We start from the raw sequence: 15,600 nt of genomic DNA on the forward strand, positions 1-15,600 counted from the left end.
CAGTGTCTTGTCGGAGGGGGGGGAGTTGGATTGTAAAGAGACGAGAAGCGCAAAACACTCGGGCAGATCCCGCGTGGAGACCCGCATGCGGAGAACTCGGCGAACTGAGCTCGAGCACAGACCGTCTCTTGCTGTGGACAATAAGCTGAGTTCAAGGGTTCAATATACTTTAAAAACGTTAGAATAATCTTTACAGCTTGCTTTGCCTGATTTGGTAAAAAATACAAACATTTTCTGTGGTGGCAAGTTAAGGAACTGCAATGGGAGAAATTGAGGTAACTCCATTGTCCATCCGTTCACAACAACAAAAAGGATACACATCTAAGAAGGGGTTGGCAGGGATTCGTGTTGATCTTTTTATTCAGTGGTAACATTTTTGGTTTTATGCTTTTTACCCAACTTGAATGTGGAGTACTTTCCAAGGTGGAAGGGGGGCTTCTCATAATCACAGACTAGTTCCTGCATGCTAATTTAGTACATCTTGGGCAGAATGCATGAGTGATTATTTGCGGACACCCTCTGATGCTAAAAGAAATTAAATGATCTGCAGCTTTGTTATGCGTCATGATCAATAAGCACTAACTTTTGGCCCCCGCAGGGATACGTTGATAGCAGGGCTTCTGTTTGTCTTATATGGTGCGACACCCCTCCACCCCGCCTGTTTCTCCCACCTTCAACCCCCCAAATAATGTCTACCCACAGAAACCCCCGTCAGCGCAGATTATCTGATTATTGGTGGTGGAACTGCTGGACTGGTTGTCGCATGCCGCCTGTCTGAAGACCCAAATTTAAGCATTGTTGTTTTGGAAAGTGGACCTGATCGCAGCAATGATCCTCAAGTCCAAGATCCAGGCAGCTGGCATAGCTTGAGTGGCTCAGACCTGGATTGGAAAATGAAGATTATTTCGCAGGTCAGTGTGAGAACATTTTGGATGTGAGCCTGGACTGACAACTTCGAAACCCAGGCTGGCCTCAACAACCGTGGCCAGGATCACCCGGCTGGAAAGGTTCTGGGTGGATCTTCCGCTATCAATGGATTGGCATATGCTCCACCATCACCTGCCGGCATAGATGCCTGGGCACGGCTCGGTAACCCGAAGTGGAACTGGAAGTCTTTACGACCATACCTCCAGAAGAGCATCACCGTGACACCTCCCAATGGTGGGCCGATTCCGAAAAGTGAGAGGCATGAGAGCATCAAAGTGACATACCCTGCCTTGCAAGACAAGGTCGCATCGCCACTGCTCGAGGGATGGAATGACGCTTTCAAATCTCAAGGATACGACTTCATCAGCGATTTCCTGGCCGAAAACAAGACCATTGGCTCTCGTGCCTATACTGCCACGATTGATCCAGAGTCAGGTCTCCGTAGCAGCGCTGACAATGAATATGGCGCTGTAGCTAGAGCTCGTGCTAACGTGACGATAGTCACTGAAGCGACCGTGCACCGAATTTTGTTCGATTCAAAGGGAGCAGATGTCAATGCAGCAGGGGCAAAAGTCACTTTTAAGAATGGCCAGACAGCAGATATCATTGCAGTCAAAGAGGTAATAATGGCAGCTGGTGCTTTCCACACGCCCAAAATACTAGAACTTTCTGGGATTGGTGGCAAGGAGCGATTGGATAAGCTGGCAATTCCAGTGGTGATTGATCATCCCGGAGTTGGCGAAAATCTCCAAAACCATCTGATGAGTGTCCTTCCAGCCCCTTTGAGCCCAGATGCTGGTCTAGAAGGTGTCAAGCCGGGGCTCAAATCCATTGCATTCGTCAGAATTGACCCAGAAGAGCAAAACAAGCTTTTTGCGGCCGGCCCCGAGCCCAAGAGTGCATCTGAAAAGGTCATTCAATCAATCATTCAAGACCCGAACGAAGCATCTGCGTCTATCTTCCTAGCCGTGAGATCCGCAAGTCTCGCTCTCTTGGGCGCCATCACAAGCTTCCCCTTCTCACGAGGAAGTACGCACATCTCATCTGCGGAATTCGATACAATGCCCACTGTCGATCCGGGCTTCCTGTCGAACGAATTGGATCTTGAGATCCTTGCTCGACATGTTCAGACCCTGCATGAGCTGCCTACCTCCGACTCCTTGAAGAAATTCTTCCAACAGACCGGGTCAAGCAGTCAGCCCGATCTGGAAGAGATCAAGAAGAAGTTGCGCGCCTCAGCTTTGACGACTCACCATACCTGCGGAACTACCGCCATGCTTCCGCGGGCCGACGGCGGCGTGGTGGATCAAGACTTGAAGGTTTATGGGACCACAAACTTGCGCGTGGTTGATGCTAGTGTGTTTCCTCTGATTCCACATGCGAACCCAATGGCTACTGTGTATGCTGTGGCAGAGAAAGCAGCAGACATTATTCGTGGAGTCTAACTATCTCTCACGACTCTGTATCAGCCAGAGCAATATTGAAGCCGATCGATTGTGCAGTGAATGACCATGGCGGAAATAAGTTCAAATCAGTGAATGCATGGAGCTAGTATTCTCAGTCGAACGAGCGAAAACAGAAACCGTCGGCGGCCAATGATTAGGTAGCTTGATTGGAAGCTTAAAGTCTATGAAGATAAAGGACTAGTGATCTTGTTCTACTTCGAATCCCCACAATCTTTTTTGACTATTCATAGTCGCCTTTTCAAGAGCATCTTCTACGTCAATTTCTATAGACCAATTGTCTTATGTAGAGCGCATGACTGGGTCTTCACAGGTTTCTGTATTCAGTGTTGTTCGTCATTTGCAGATCTTTACCTTCCTCGTGGTCTTGTGCTGATTACGAGAGGATGTTGCTTCAAGATCTTCGTGATTGGCGATATTTTATCTTTCTTCATGGAAGCGTCAGGTGATTGTTCGCTCCTTTCCGCTTTTTGCGGACTTAGACTGGCCGGTTTACTTGAAATTCTTCACAGTGCTAATCGCTTGACAGGTGCGGGACTTATAGTCACAGACAGGAGCCGCGGTAGTACCGGCGAAAAGTGATTGTCGCTGGTCTCTTCGTGCAGATCACGTAAATATGTTGCTGACTCCGCCTCAGGAATTATCGGAACCAGTTGAAGGATTGAAATGTAGCCCAGGATTGATTTTCTTGGCTCGGACGGAGTTTGAAACAATTTGATGGCCATGCATTCTGAAGAAGAATTGAAAATCTTTTACTTGTTCTTGTTGCTTCAACATCTTTATTACTATTTTTCTTAATTTGTAGGACTCTTCATAATCGCTCTACTGTAACTTTACGCAAATTTAAATACTAGGAACATCTTCAATCAATAAACGTAAGGCCTTACTCATTCAGTTCTTACGCTATAGCGACACTCACTACAAGATATCTGGATGAGAGGCATTTCTTGGCTACTACTTTCGCAATAGAAAATGAGTCTAACAACTACCTATCCACCAAATCGACAAATTCACGGAAAAATAAAAGCCATACTTGTAATCAAAGTCAATGGATTTCTGCAAACTTTACATCGGATTCGCCGATTCCATAAGAATCTCCACAGCCCAATTAGTTGTTTTGAGTTTCGTGCCGGCCCGTGTTCCGGGCCAAAGTCTTAAGTGGGACTCGGGCGTATTTTCCATAGTGAATCGGTGCCGCCACTGCCGCTCACGAGGTTACTGAAACTGCTTACATTAAACGTGGTCTCGGGGCTATTTGAATTCCCCGCTTTAAGGTATTGCAAAAGTCGTGAGAGTATTTTGAGTTCATAAAAGATAACTAAATCGATAGGCCGCTTTTTGCCCCATAGAATTGTTAATATATACTTGACTAAGAGAAATGACCTGAATCCCGAGTGTGTCTGAAATGTGAGAATACTTCTCACTCGTACCGGCAAAGTTGTCCATCCCACTCCTCGTACCACGACTCGCTGCCGACAGCAGTGCGAGCGTAGAAAACATGCTCGGGATCGTACTTCTCCTTAATAGACTTCAGCAGCGGATACTTATAGCCATAAAAGACCGATTGCCAGTCAGGCTGCTTCCAGTCCGCTTCATTGAGGTACGCTCCACCACCTGGACTCAAAGCGGCGAGGCGAGGAATAAGCGAGTCCGTCATTAGGGACTGACATTGAACATCCACTTTCGGGCTAGTATAATTGTAAGTGCTTATCAAAGTGTTAGTGCTGTTCAGCAGTGGCAATGGGAAGTGAGGGGTAGTCATGACGTACGTGCCGAGCACGAAGGAGATAGCTGCATCACGCCAGGCGGGATTCACTGCGTTAAAGGGAAATGTGGAACGAGACACATTGAGCGAGACACCAGATACAACCACTCCCTCTTCGGCAATGCCCCGGATAGCTGATATTAGCGCAGCGGGGTCGGATTCAACCGTTGAACGCGGCATCAGGCGTCCTCCAATTTGGGCTTCTGTGATGTTACTGTGGGGATTCATGGCTTGGAAGCTAGCCCAGAAAGTGGGGAACTCCTGAGCATCGTAAGCTGCGATTGTGGTTAGCTCCTAGACACGGGCCATGGATCCACTTGATTTTGGGGGCGGGGACTTACAGTAGCTTATGTTGCTCTGCTTGAGCAGAGCCAAGGTCGGCGCTAGTGCCTTCTGCAGCTCATCCCGACGGCCTCCCGGGAGGGCTATAGGTGTCAAACTGAAAGTTGAGCCGTAAATTGCCCAGATTGCAACGGCTCCGGCGTCAAGGAGAGGCAGGGTATCCACCACAAATGTTTGCACGGCTTCCCAGAATTCCGTTACCATCCCAGACCCATCGAAGGTGAGAGTTGCAGAAGATGTAAATAATTCCGGATAGGCCTTGACTGTAACGCTGAGTACCACAGCGTAGGTACCACCGCCGCCGCCGCTCAGAGCCCAGTACAGGTCGGCATTTTCCGTCGGTGAAGCTGTCAAGAGCTTTCCATCGGCGGTCACAACTTCCCATTCAAGAGCTTGATCTGCAGCAAGCCCAAATTGTGAGGCAAGCTGGCCATGGCCCCCGCCCTGAGTGTACCCCCCAGCAATGCCAACGCTTTCGCAATTCCCGGTGACGACCACCTTGTCCTGTGCATGAGCGGCAGCCATTGCATCAAATCCTTGGATGCCCGCACCTAGCCGCATAGCAGAGCCATTGTAGTGGGCAGAACTGTATTCGAGATGCTGTGTATCCTTTAAATGGTGGGTCCACAGGGCAACTGCACCGGGTGCCGTTGATTTGCCCAAATAGTCATGTCCGGTGTTGCGAACCACAATACGAATATTGTGCTTGTTGGTAAATCGTAGAGTGTTCTGAACATCCTCAGCGGTACTAACGTTGACAGCAAACCACTGCACTGGGCCCAGATTGCAGGGATGTCGGGTGCCAAGAACGGGTCGCAAGAGAAATTGGCGAACCACGAGGCCATAGGGGACGAGGAGGTCTCATAGTGCGTGACAGGATAGGCCCAGTCGGAGATCAAATCAGCACACGCATCCGGATCATAGGCAGCGTATTCCCCGTGAGTGTGACAGACGCTCCCGATTGGTACCGTGGAAATCAGTTTGCCGCCGAGGGTCGCGTTGAATTCGCTCCACTGCTGCGGCGAGGGCCAACAAGGCTCATTGGGGAAACAGCGACATGAGGGGCTGGTCGCCTGGATGCCGAGCACCAGGGGGGCCAGGACGAAAAGACCCTGCCACATGTCGAGGCACCGTTGACGCTTGTGTAGCGCTGAACTTTTGGGGGGGGGGAGGGAGGAGTAAGACACGGAAGGATCTACAGGGAGTCTATATACCAACACCCTTGGACTGTCCCCCCCCCCTAATGATTCCTCCCAAAAGGCAAATTGACATGAAAGGAATTAAAACCGAGGGATCTCATTACTCGCAGGATTCCCGCTTAGCTTGCAGTTATCATTGGGCCAAATTACAGCGGGTCGAAGGTCAGCGCCAAATTTCGAGAAGAAAACTAGCGCTGTAACCAGACGAAACAAGGCAAGGTATATACCACCACTTGCCAGACACACCAATACTTCCACGCCGCCACATCGTTTTGCTTTTTCACCACGTGGTATCCCACCCACAGTCCGACGCACATGGGGACTGCATATCCCCACAGCGGAAGTTGCCAGAACCAAGCGCACGCAATGCTCCAGAAGAGAACAAAGCCTGTGATCATCCATCGGGAGACAGAATCTCCCAAGACAAGAGGCCAGGTCTGCCGGCCACGAGTGGCATCTCCCGCCTGATCCTTCAGGTCTTGCACTTGCATGGTGGTGAGAATAATGCCACTCATCATAGCAATCCAGCGGTATCCATGTTCCGTAATATGATGGTAGGGGCCGATGGCGATTTGGAGCGAGCTGGACAGATAAAGACCGTACCCGATGGCGATGAGCAAGTCACGAATGATCTCGTCGCCACCATGCAGATCGTTGTACAGCCAAGTGACAATCAGGATGAAGGAGCTCTCCGTCCCCACTCCGAGCAGAGCGCTAATCAACAGCACGGCCGGAATGGCCCCAAGCATCAACCTCCGAGTGGACTCCGGGCTGATTTGCTTCGTGAGTATCGGGCGCCATGGTTTATTCAACTGATCCTCCACTATCGACTCGGGCAGGCGTTGATTGGCCAGGTCGAACACGAAGACGTTGGCCCAGTTGAAGAGCACCACCTGCAGGCCCCGGAGAAGCAGGTCACTTGGCCGGAGAGGTTCCAGGCGGCTGGTGAGGATTGGCGCCGCTAAAGCTGCAAGTAGCCCAAAGCCAGAATTGGGGAGCACAAAGGTGGGAAAGTTGCTCTCCGTGAACTGCCAAATGAGCAGCGGCAGATGCGCTAGACACAGGCGATCGTCTTGATCCGGATTAGGCTTCGACATCTTGGGCCAGATGAGCTGAACAGTGGAATTGCCGAGGATGCGAGACCGTTGACCATTGAAGCGAGACGACGACCTCCTTCTTATACTGCGAAACTGTCAATGGCGGCTTAGCTCTGCGGCCGTTTGTGTACCAAGGGATATCTCGCTTCCCCCACTTTGTCATTTTCGTCACTTCGGCTCTTGAGCTTCCCCCACTCTAATTGTTCTTTTTATCTTGCTCGAACTATCATTATGGAAAATATCATTCAATTCGTGGTTGGAGCGGCTCTTGGCATCGCGATCCATCTGAATGTCTTCATTCACGGGGAATGGCATGTCCGTGCACCGCAGATAGTTCTATATCACCTCGCCTACTTTGCATTCCACTTCCTCCTCGTCAAGGCCTACTGGATCATTCCAGGGTACATAATTGGGATATTCTCGAGCATCACTATCTACCGCCTCTACTTCCATCGTCTCAAGCATTTCCCTGGTCCCATCTGGGCCAGCATCAGCAAGATCTGGCACGCCTGGCAGGCCCGCCACCGCACCAATTATCTGGTCTTGGAACGGCTTCACAACGAATATGGAGATTTTGTCCGAACTGGTATCCATTTCCAAGGTTCAGATAAAGATGTTGTGTCATTACTAACGCATGTCTCTAGGTCCGAGTGAGATCACAGTCTACCATTCAGATGTTTTCATGGCCATTGACGGCCCATCTGGCAGCTGCGTCAAGTCAGAATGGTATGATGTGCTTCATCCCAAGATGTCCTTGGTGACTGCGCGTGACAAGAAAGTGCATGGCGCCCGTCGTCGACAGTGGAATAGAGGTTTTACGTCTCAAGGTGAGAGCTTTGTCCCATTGCCCGCCGTTTGATATATACTAAATCAGAACGATAGCTTTGGATGATTACCAAGAACGAATCATTCCACTGATTGATCAATTGGAATGCTGCATTGATAAAGATATGCGCGCGGGAGAGGTTTCTGATATGAGGGACATGTTCTTCTGGCTTGGGTTCGATCGCATGGGTGACTTCATCTTCAGCCGTACTTTCAACATGCTCTCCCGTGGCGAATGGCACCATATCATCTTGCTTCTACAGCGTGCTTTGTCTCTTCTAGGCCCGTTGAGTCCACTACCTTGGATGGTTCACATTGCTTTCAAACTGCTCCCCCGTGTGTGGGTTTTGCGCGACTGGTTCCGCATGGTTTCGTGGTGCGAAGGGCAGATGGTGGATCGATTGAAGGTAAGTCTTTCTATCAAGTGAGCTGAGCTGACTCGGGATCTATACTAAACCTGTACACAGACCCCCAAAAGCACTTCAAAGGTGCTAGATGTGGCTCACTATCTTCTTCAAGATGCTCGAGATGACCTGAAGCAATTTCCATGGCTGACAGGCGACAGCATCCTAGCCATCGTGGCAGGGAGCGAGCCTACAGCAGCTGTCCTTATTGGACTCTTTTATGAGCTGGCCAAGGCTCCGCACCAAGCAGATATGATCGTCGAGGAGCTCAAGGACATCAATATCAAAGACTCTCGAGCACTGGCACAGTGTACCCATCTCGATGCTGTGATTTCAGAGGCTCTGCGCCTGTATCCCGCCTTGCCAACCGGAGGAAATCGAAAGACAACTAAAGATGGTGTCACGATCGGGGGAGTCTACATCCCACCTGAGACCACCATCGTCGCCCCCCGATATGTTATCTCACGCCGTAAGCGACCCTCATCTCCGGGACGACCAATATTAATTTAAATGTGACAGGCGAGGACTGTTTCGAACAACCACGAAAATTCATTCCCGAGAGATGGTACAAGCACCCCGAAATGGTCCGCAATAAAGCGGCATTTGCACCCTTCGGCACAGGTATGCCAACAATCCACCGAGACAACCCTGCAAGGTCCCCATTTCCTGACCCCCCTTCTAATCTTCCCAGGCCATACCAGCTGCCTCGGTCGAGCGCTCGCAATGAATGACATGCGTCTCATAACAGCCCGCCTGGTTCGGAAGTACCGCTTCCGCATCCCGCCCGGCGAGACGGGCGACTCAGTCTGGAAAGACCTCAAGGACCAGTTCACGTCAAATCCCGGCCGCTTACGGTTGAGATTCGAACTACGGGAATGAGTCAGGTGTCTGAGATGATTGGACTACAGCGACTGTGCTACCCTGTTACCTTGCGAAAAGAGTGAGTGCTGCAGGGACGCAGATAAGATGGCAAGGATCAAGGACCCACTCTTGAGGAGGGTGGTCAGCACTTGCTAAATTCAGGCATTGCAAATCCCATAAGCACTATAATCTGCTATTCTTTCGAGTGGATCCTGTAGTCCTTGATTTGATTGTCAAGCGATGTTGATGCAGATGATAGGCATTGTAAGACGCTGCAAGTAAGCACAATAGCTTGAGGCGAGGTGCCCTTGGCTGGTGGAGATGGGTGGGGCAAAGTGGGCATCCTCTACATTAACTCAAACCACATCTATACTCCGCCCCCAAAAGAGCACCTGCTTGGGGGTGTGTTAGGAAACATGTACAGTGTGATTTCTTGGTGGATTCACCATTTCATCCACCAATGCCGCATTACTTTACCTAAGGCGTGTGTGACATCTTTTTATGAGCTAGGCCTGCAATGTAACCTTGCTGCAGGCATACTGGTCTCGTCGTACCACCTTGATTGCTTCTAGCCCAGGCCTAATGAATGCCATTGTTGTGGAAGAATTTCTTCACGATCGACGTCGAATACATTGTTCTTGTCCTAGCTATGTGGCGATGTTTAAAAGTGATTGCGTACATCAAGGGCCAGAGGTTTGAGTAGTTTGTTTGTTTTTGGTGGGGTAAAATTCACAACCATGGAAACTTGCATTGGCAAAAGAAAGACTATGGTACCGCTGCATTTACGACAGCTCACACGCGCGCAAAACAATGAAGAAAACAGATATCTAGTCCGAAGTAAAAGGCCAGCCATAAACGCCCGAAGTCAAAAGCAAGCCAGACTTGATTTTCTCTGCCTTGGCCTTGAGTTCTTCAACGTCCCAGTTAGCCCATGCACAGCGACCATTGAGGAAAGATGCTTCAGAGCTGGTTAACCAAACCATGAACTCTGCAGGGAGATCCACTAGTGCACGCGATTAGCCTAAAGATAGACACTGCAGAATGGGTACTGCTTACCCGAGTCGATGGGAAGCTTGCTGGGATCCGCGCCCGAGCTCCGAAGAATGCTGGTGTCAACCATGCCGGGATGCAGAGCGACTGCAAAGACGGTCGGATTCTCCGCGGCCAAGAACTCCATCAACTTGATGAGGGTAAGCTTAGAGCTAATGTAAGCCGATAGGTTGACGAGTCTGGCCGCTGGGAAGACCACGGCTGCCGTCAGCGCTACGACGGCTGCATGTGTCGGGTTGGCGGTCGGTAAGAAGGCGTTGGATGCGATCATTGTCCCTTTGACGTTAGTCTGGAGATCATCGTTAGTATCGGGATTCGAGAATAATGGAATTGAGGCGATTTTGGGGCCAAGGGGGATCAGCGACCTCGAAGCTTTTCCACCAGTCGTCCACTGATGATTCCCGGATCGATGCCGGCCCCGCGACGTAACCTGCGGCTAGGATCAATACATCCCATGTTCCTGTGGCAGCGGCGATTTCGGTAATGGCCTTTTCATCCGTGACGTCGGCCGCGTGGACCGAGCTGCTGCAGTCGATGGTTTTCTGCGTTTCGACGAGAGGCGCTTCGTTTCGTCCGATTAATACGATCTTGTTAGCACCAGCTCTGGCAAAAGCCACGGCTGTGGCGCGACCAATTCCACTGCCCTGAGAAGTGTCAGAAACGTCGTCATGATTAAGAGCTTTTTTATGTCCCCCCCCCCGCCCCCCATGGATCGGCAGTCAGATAGAGGGCGCATACTGCACCAGTGATAATGACCGTTTTGCCGGTCGCGTTCAGCTCGGGCCGTGACGGAGAAATGGCCTCGTAGGGCGCATTGTGCCAGACGGAAGTGAATGATGGAAGTGGAGGGTTCATTGTGTGACTTTGAGGGAAGGAATGGAAAGATGTGAAAGAAAGACAAAGTCTAGTAACGATTTGAGTTCAAAAAGGTTCCAACCACCAAGAACCAGAAGAGGATACAAAGGTACCGGGGATGAGCCAGTAGAATTCGCCCCCAAATCTGCAAAGTACCTATCGTACACGCGTGGTTGCATGGTCCAACCCCTCCTGTGAATTATGCAGTGTGCCACACTGTGAATTGGGGCTGGATTCCCGGCTGATCATCCGCCTTGCTTATTTCAAGCAGTCCTTTCCCTTGGAATGTCGCTTCTCCATCATCCGCCATGGCTGTCAGTCAGGCCGGCGTCAGGCTATCCATATGGATGGCCGTGTTTACCAGCCTTACCACGGCCGTGATCGCCTTGCGCGCCTGGGCGATCCATCTAACCCGCAAGAGTCTCCAGCTCAGCGATTATCTACTGTTTGTCGCCTATGTATGTCGAAACCACTCCCCCCGCCCTTGTTTCCAATGCTCATTCATGTTTTCATGTCTTAGATTGCGACAAACATCATGGTCGGCTTGAATTACTGGGCGGTCGCGAATGGATTAGGCGCGCATACCGCTACGCTGTCGGAAAGTCAACTCCATGTGCAATTCAAGGTACGCGGAACCGACCATGTTTTCCCCAGAGATATGCCAACAAAGTCTAGATGATCGTCGGGATTAGTATGACGTGGCTTACGGGCACTGTCTGCTGCAAACTCTCGATCCTCGCTCTGTATACGAGTCTATTTCGCACTTTCCGCCCCATTCGCATCCTCGTATGGACCGTGAGCGGCCTCGTCGTCGCATACTTTATCGCCTTTCTACCCATCTTCCTCACACAATGTCATCCCATCTCCCAGCAGTGGGCTCCGGTCCCAGGAGGTGGATGTCGGTCCTTGGCCATCCAGGAGATCGCTTCAATCGCTCTGAACATCTTTTTGGACACGACTATCGCATTGCTTCCAATTCCCGCCCTCTGGCGACTCCGCATGGCACTCCGCAACAAGCTCACGATCGGCGTGATGTTTGGAATGGGCCTCGTGTAAGTCGATTCCTCTCACACCACGTCCATTCCAAGTTAACCATTTACTAGCGTCGTGGCCGTCATGATCTGGCGTCTCGTCATAACGCTCGACCCAAATACAAACAAAGACTTTGTGTTTGGTCTCTACCAGATCGGCCTCGTCAGTTTCCTCGAACTCTGGCTCAGTATGATCATCGTCAGCCTGCCCGCGCTGGCCCCTCTGTTCCGCCATTACATCGAGCCTCTGTTCTCGCAGAAGCGACCGAGTGCCGGCAATCTCCGCGAAGCCCAACATACTATAGGAAGCGAGCCTCGTAAGCGGGGGGAATATATATTCTCGGATATCGAGATGGGAGGTGGGAATTACTCGGCGCATGTGAAAACCGGAATGAGTTCCTCGCAGAGTGAGGGTGAAGATACAATTGGGCTGGTGCGAGATATGCAGCCCAATGCGATTGCGATGAGACGGGAAGTTGTTGTGCATGAGGATCGCAACACTAGCCCGCTTTGAGTGGGCCCGTCTGGTTTTGGGTTTGTTTGAGTATACCATGGTTGGCTTGGTCGGTTTTCAATGGGAAAAGGAATGCTTGTATCATTGTTTCAATATTGGTCAGATCGATCGCAACTAATAACGATTCTGTCAGTCCGTGGTGCGTTTGTAGGACCGGCTTTCTCTACATCAAACGGCAAGGTGATGGACGCGCTTTCTCTACTTGAGGTCGTAGACCCTCAACAAGTCCATTCCACTCCCAATTTGCATCTCTCATTTGCGTCGGGTGCATTTATCTATTTCGTTTGTTCAGTTCCTCCATCTTACGTCGATCCGGTCTGAGCCTCTCGAGATGTTACATTCTCAGTCCTTCTTTTGTGGGACTCCATTCCGCTTTTGGAGCTTAGTTCGCCGTTCAAAAAGTCGAAGCTCGCTCTCAATGACACCGACGCACTTTCTGTACCTTACCAGAGGTCGGATCTTACAAACAGCGTAAGATGCCTGTCATCCAAAGAAGGGACACGGTCGCAAAGCTGTCATCAAATCGGCACTATTAGTCCACGTATGGACGCACGCAAGGATTGTCCGTACTGGACGACGTCTCGATTCATGAGATGCATGCCATTGTGGAGAAATATTCACGCTGTTGGTCATGAACAAGATTCCGCGAAAGTTGAACATTGTGCTCTTACAAAGCAATTTGGGGTTACGAAAGAGAGAGTGCAGTCGCATACTTTGATAAGAACATAGCTCGGTGTTTTGAGAACCGTCCCAAGCTTTGCTAACCTCATCTGGACTCTTGCCCACGCACCGAGGCATCTCGACCAAGGGAGATGCAAGTGCCGAGATCACTAGCCTGATACTTGCAGGATTCAAACAGACTCCGCAAGTGCGGAGTCCCCGGATTCTTCATTCGTGATCTCCACAACCCACGCCTCTTGCTGATTTCACTGATCGTCGCTTGACCTGCCACAAGTTGGGCTCAAATAATTCCGCCACTGTCTCACCCCGGCCCACTTCGCTGCTCATCATCCAATTCCCACCCTCGCATCTCTACCATACCCCACCAGTATCCGGCTTTTCTTCGGAACATCCTTGAATCTTGTCGCTCCTTGCCTAAATTGCGTACGGGAAGAGTTTGCTTCCCACTTGCCGGTCCTCGGTAGGCCTATCTCCCGAGTAAGACCACAACGATGAGGTCGATAGGGGGTTTTAAAGGGCTGGTCCCAGCAAAATACCATGGGAAGTCTGTGCCTGCTGATCATTCTTTTCATACTTAAAGCAATTGTCTAACATGACTCCATTGATTGGACTTTTCGTTTTGGCTCTGGGTCAAGTGGTTCTCGCAAGCCAAGATGCATTTCAGACCAAATGTGAACAATTCGCCAACAAAATTAACATCCCCAACGTCAAGGTCAACTTTGCCGAATATATCCAGGGAGGAACGAATCTATCCCTCTCTGACAATGCGCCCAGTTGCGGCGCAGCCTCACAGTCGGTTGGAGTTGACCTTTGCCGGGTTGCAATGGCTGTGAAAACATCCAACAGCAGTGAGATCACGTTGGAAGCATGGTTTCCGCGCGAGTACACTGGTCGCTTTTTGAGTACTGGTAACGGTGGTTTGTCTGGATGTAAGTATATCTCAACAAAATGACAATTGCACCGAGATTAATGATCAGCAGGTATTCAATACTATGACCTCGCATATACAGCCCAGTTGGGCTTTGCCACGGTCGGGGCCAATAATGGTCACAACGGCACATCTGGTGAGCCTTTCTATCGCCATCCGGAGGTTATTAGGGACTTTGCCTACCGCTCTGTTCACACCGGAGTTGTCGTTGGCAAGGAGCTCACAAAGAAGTTCTATGACAAGGGTTTCAAGAAAAGTTACTACCTCGGATGCTCAACTGGTGGTCGTCAGGGATGGAAGTCTGTCCAGAAATATCCCGACGACTTCGATGGCGTAGTGGCCGGCTCTCCTGCCATCAACTTCGCGAACCTGATCTCTTGGAGTGGCCATTTCTATCCTATCACGGGCCCATCATCTTCAGATACCTTTCTTACACCTGCGGAGTGGAGCATTGTGCACGAGGAAATCAACCGTCAATGTGATACCATTGACGGGGCAAAGGACGGGCTCATCGAAGACCCGTCCTTATGCTACCCTATCTTCGAGACCTTGATCTGCGCGTCCAACGCATCGAACACAACCGGTTGTTTGACCAGCGCGCAGGTTCAAACTGTCAACAAGGTCTTCGCTCCACTCTATGGCATCAACGGCACTCTGTTGTATCCTCGCATGCAGCCCGGCTCCGAAATCACTGCCGCGTACATCATGTACAATGGCGAGCCTTTTACATACAGTCAGGACTGGTTCCGATACGTTGTGTACAATGACCCTTCCTGGAATGGTACGAGCTTCAACCTTCAAGACGCAGCCGCCGCACTCGCCCAGAATCCGTACAACATTCAAACATTTGATGGCGACATCACCCCTTTCCAAAAGTCCGGCGGCAAGGTGCTCCATTACCACGGGATGCAAGATCCAATTATCAGCTCCGAGGACTCCAAGCTGTACTACTCTCATGTCTCCGACACGATGAAACTGCCTCCTTCCGAGCTAGATGAGTTCTACCGTTTCTTCCCCGTCAGCGGCATGGGTCACTGTGCCCTTGGCGATGGCGCTAGTGCCATCGGTCAGGGTAGCGCTACTTATGCAGGTAGCGATCCAGAAGACAATGTTCTCATGGCTATGGTCAAGTGGGTTGAGGAGGGCGTTGCGCCCGAGACGATCCGTGGCTCCAAGTTTTCCGATGGTGTCGGGTCGAAGGTGGAATATCGACGCAAGCACTGCCGCTACCCGCGACGTAATGTGCACGTCGGACCTGGCAACTATACTGATGAGAACTCGTGGCAGTGTATTTAGATTGAGTCTTTGCCGCGACTCGTGACGGTATATCTGGCGTAAATACAATCATATCACATAAACGACTTTTTACGATTAGCGACGACAAAAAGCAGCATATGTAAGTGATTGATCCTCGTACAATTTGAAAATGGCCTAGCTAGAGAAAAACTATATCGCATGAGATTCGATCTGGTATGAGCCATCGAGTAAGATTACTGCGGTGCTAGATACTTTTCTAGGACTGGTCTAGGGTCAGCGACTTGCATGTGCTTACTATCACTTTCTCGTCAAGATTGATAGTCTCTACCTAATCTAAAATATATTCCAGAATTTTGATTCATTCTCCATTCCCGATTTTTTAAAGTTGAGCCCCCTAAAAT

General features: G+C 50.4%; 7 protein-coding genes across 7 annotated transcripts; 4 read left to right on the forward strand and 3 right to left on the reverse strand.

Annotated features, from left to right (window-relative positions):
• Positions 1–688: 688 nt before the first annotated feature.
• On the forward strand, positions 689–2,372 carry N7477_009783 (GMC family oxidoreductase; the record flags this gene model as incomplete). The annotated part of the gene is given in 3 exon segments (XM_056971444.1): positions 689–710; positions 721–911; positions 966–2,372. The coding sequence occupies 3 exon segments, from the start codon at positions 689–691 to the stop codon at positions 2,370–2,372; spliced, it is 1,620 nt and encodes a 539-aa protein (XP_056818423.1).
• Positions 2,373–3,810: 1,438 nt separating this feature from the next.
• Positions 3,811–5,618, reverse strand: N7477_009784 (FAD-binding oxidoreductase; the record flags this gene model as incomplete). The annotated part of the gene is made up of 3 exons (XM_056971445.1): positions 3,811–4,430; positions 4,497–5,226; positions 5,247–5,618. The coding sequence occupies 3 exons, from the start codon at positions 5,616–5,618 to the stop codon at positions 3,811–3,813; spliced, it is 1,722 nt and encodes a 573-aa protein (XP_056818424.1).
• A 266-nt stretch (positions 5,619–5,884) lies between these two features.
• Positions 5,885–6,793, reverse strand: N7477_009785 (UbiA family prenyltransferase; the record flags this gene model as incomplete). Its single annotated transcript, XM_056971446.1, has 1 exon — positions 5,885–6,793. One exon carries the CDS (start codon positions 6,791–6,793, stop codon positions 5,885–5,887), a length of 909 nt encoding a protein of 302 aa, XP_056818425.1.
• Positions 6,794–7,024: 231 nt separating this feature from the next.
• Positions 7,025–8,901, forward strand: N7477_009786 (cytochrome P450; the record flags this gene model as incomplete). The annotated part of the gene is made up of 6 exons (XM_056971447.1): positions 7,025–7,379; positions 7,438–7,620; positions 7,676–8,025; positions 8,086–8,491; positions 8,542–8,643; positions 8,714–8,901. The coding sequence occupies 6 exons, from the start codon at positions 7,025–7,027 to the stop codon at positions 8,899–8,901; spliced, it is 1,584 nt and encodes a 527-aa protein (XP_056818426.1).
• Positions 8,902–9,710: 809 nt separating this feature from the next.
• Positions 9,711–10,788, reverse strand: N7477_009787 (SDR family NAD(P)-dependent oxidoreductase; the record flags this gene model as incomplete). The annotated part of the gene is made up of 4 exons (XM_056971448.1): positions 9,711–9,886; positions 9,940–10,222; positions 10,299–10,577; positions 10,672–10,788. The coding sequence occupies 4 exons, from the start codon at positions 10,786–10,788 to the stop codon at positions 9,711–9,713; spliced, it is 855 nt and encodes a 284-aa protein (XP_056818427.1).
• Positions 10,789–11,096: 308 nt separating this feature from the next.
• Positions 11,097–12,333, forward strand: N7477_009788 (uncharacterized protein; the record flags this gene model as incomplete). The annotated part of the gene is made up of 4 exons (XM_056971449.1): positions 11,097–11,246; positions 11,309–11,413; positions 11,464–11,840; positions 11,892–12,333. The coding sequence occupies 4 exons, from the start codon at positions 11,097–11,099 to the stop codon at positions 12,331–12,333; spliced, it is 1,074 nt and encodes a 357-aa protein (XP_056818428.1).
• A 1,273-nt stretch (positions 12,334–13,606) lies between these two features.
• faeB-2 (putative feruloyl esterase) lies at positions 13,607–15,238 on the forward strand (the record flags this gene model as incomplete). The annotated part of the gene is made up of 2 exons (XM_056971450.1): positions 13,607–13,943; positions 13,995–15,238. The coding sequence occupies 2 exons, from the start codon at positions 13,607–13,609 to the stop codon at positions 15,236–15,238; spliced, it is 1,581 nt and encodes a 526-aa protein (XP_056818429.1).
• Positions 15,239–15,600: the final 362 nt, after the last annotated feature.

This window comes from Penicillium maclennaniae (genome assembly GCF_028827695.1).
Source record: "Penicillium maclennaniae strain IBT 15551 chromosome Unknown utg000008l:1.0-3552695.0:1.0-3555053.0, whole genome shotgun sequence".
Lineage (NCBI taxonomy): Eukaryota > Fungi > Ascomycota > Eurotiomycetes > Eurotiales > Aspergillaceae > Penicillium > Penicillium maclennaniae.